This window comes from Buceros rhinoceros, unplaced genomic scaffold (genome assembly GCF_000710305.1).
Source record: "Buceros rhinoceros silvestris isolate BGI_N320 unplaced genomic scaffold, ASM71030v1 scaffold23805, whole genome shotgun sequence".
NCBI classification, from domain to species: Eukaryota; Metazoa; Chordata; class Aves; order Bucerotiformes; family Bucerotidae; genus Buceros; species Buceros rhinoceros.
In genome coordinates this window covers 1,251-2,429 of record NW_010411479.1, presented here as the reverse complement: position 1 = coordinate 2,429, position 1,179 = coordinate 1,251, and the positions used below count along the sequence as shown (strand labels likewise).

General features: G+C 38.2%; 1 protein-coding gene across 1 annotated transcript in view; it reads right to left on the bottom strand.

Moving 5' to 3' along the window:
- The window catches only part of PDZD8 (PDZ domain containing 8), a gene marked incomplete at its 5' end in the record, with an annotated part of 6,045 nt that extends 5,152 nt beyond the window's left edge, over positions 1 to 893 (bottom strand). The window contains one exon of the mRNA XM_010136040.1: positions 842 to 893. Coding sequence (XP_010134342.1) covers positions 842 to 893 — 52 coding nt within the window. The remainder of the gene's footprint in view (positions 1 to 841) is intronic.
- Positions 894 to 1,179: the final 286 nt, after the last annotated feature.

Here is a 1,179-nt window from a genome sequence, read left to right as displayed (position 1 = left end):
TCAGCTTCACAAAAAGCCGAAGTTCTAACCAAGCTACAACTAAATACAACGTCATCATCCATTTTACAGGGAAGAAGTTTTATTAAAAGGACCACTGTACCATCAATCCAGGTATCACTTTGAATAGACCACAACTGTGTTACAAAACCTGTCACTGCAAGTAGCTCTTCAGTAGTTTATACAGAAAGGTGTTTGGAGTGAGAAAACTATTCTGTACTTACATGCTGTTAAACCATGTTTAGAACAAATCTAAATTAACAACAGCCTAAGAAGTTTCTTCAAACACTCAATATTTCTTCATATTTATCTTGAAAGATAAACACAAGATAAAATTTAACTCGATCTCAAATATCTTATTCTTAAAAAAAAAGACGACTGAGGAACAATCTGTATTAGTTTCACCCCACACTCATGCGCCATCTCTTACAATTTGGAAGTCCCTACTGAAGAATATATCCAGGTCGTGGTGAGTTGTTTACACACCTCAGTGTCCGAGATCTTTGGCAGCTTTTTTCTTAATGAAGGTTGTCCTTAATAAATTTTAAAATATATTCCTTTCCTTCCCCTAAAGCACTTTCCTTCCGGACTGTCTCAAATGCCTGTCTACCAGCACTGCACCAAAGTACAGTCTGCCTATTTGAAAGGGGAACTCGGCATCTGCATTTCAGCTCCAAGGACAGAAATTTAATTTGCTTTTTCGATTCCCAAGAACAGAGAGACCAGCATTGTTATAGAATAGGACATTTTCTATTTGGTTTCAATTTACTGAGTTTAGGCAGACAGTCTTCTCCTCCACCCTTCTGCATTTACTTTCTTGCTATTCGGCTGTCGATGTCTGAACTGTCTGGAGCTGTTCCTCCTCTTTTACGGATGTGTTTAGTTTTGTACGATGGCTTTCCACAGATGATGTGGATTACTTAACTCTCCTCGGCTGCGTGGCTTTCGCTCTGTTCCTACAATCTTAATGGCACCACATCTTGGGTTTACTGGTAATAATTGTTCAGTTCTTTCTATAAGTCAAAATGCCACACATCTTAACAGCTTAAGAACAGCACTGACTTTGAAGAAGCAGACTCGCATTAATTTTCTAAGCTTTGTCACTAGTTTTCTGCATTTCCTACAGTCACGTAAAGATAGTATTTTCTCTCGAACTTTCTCAGCATCTATTGTGAATAGCCA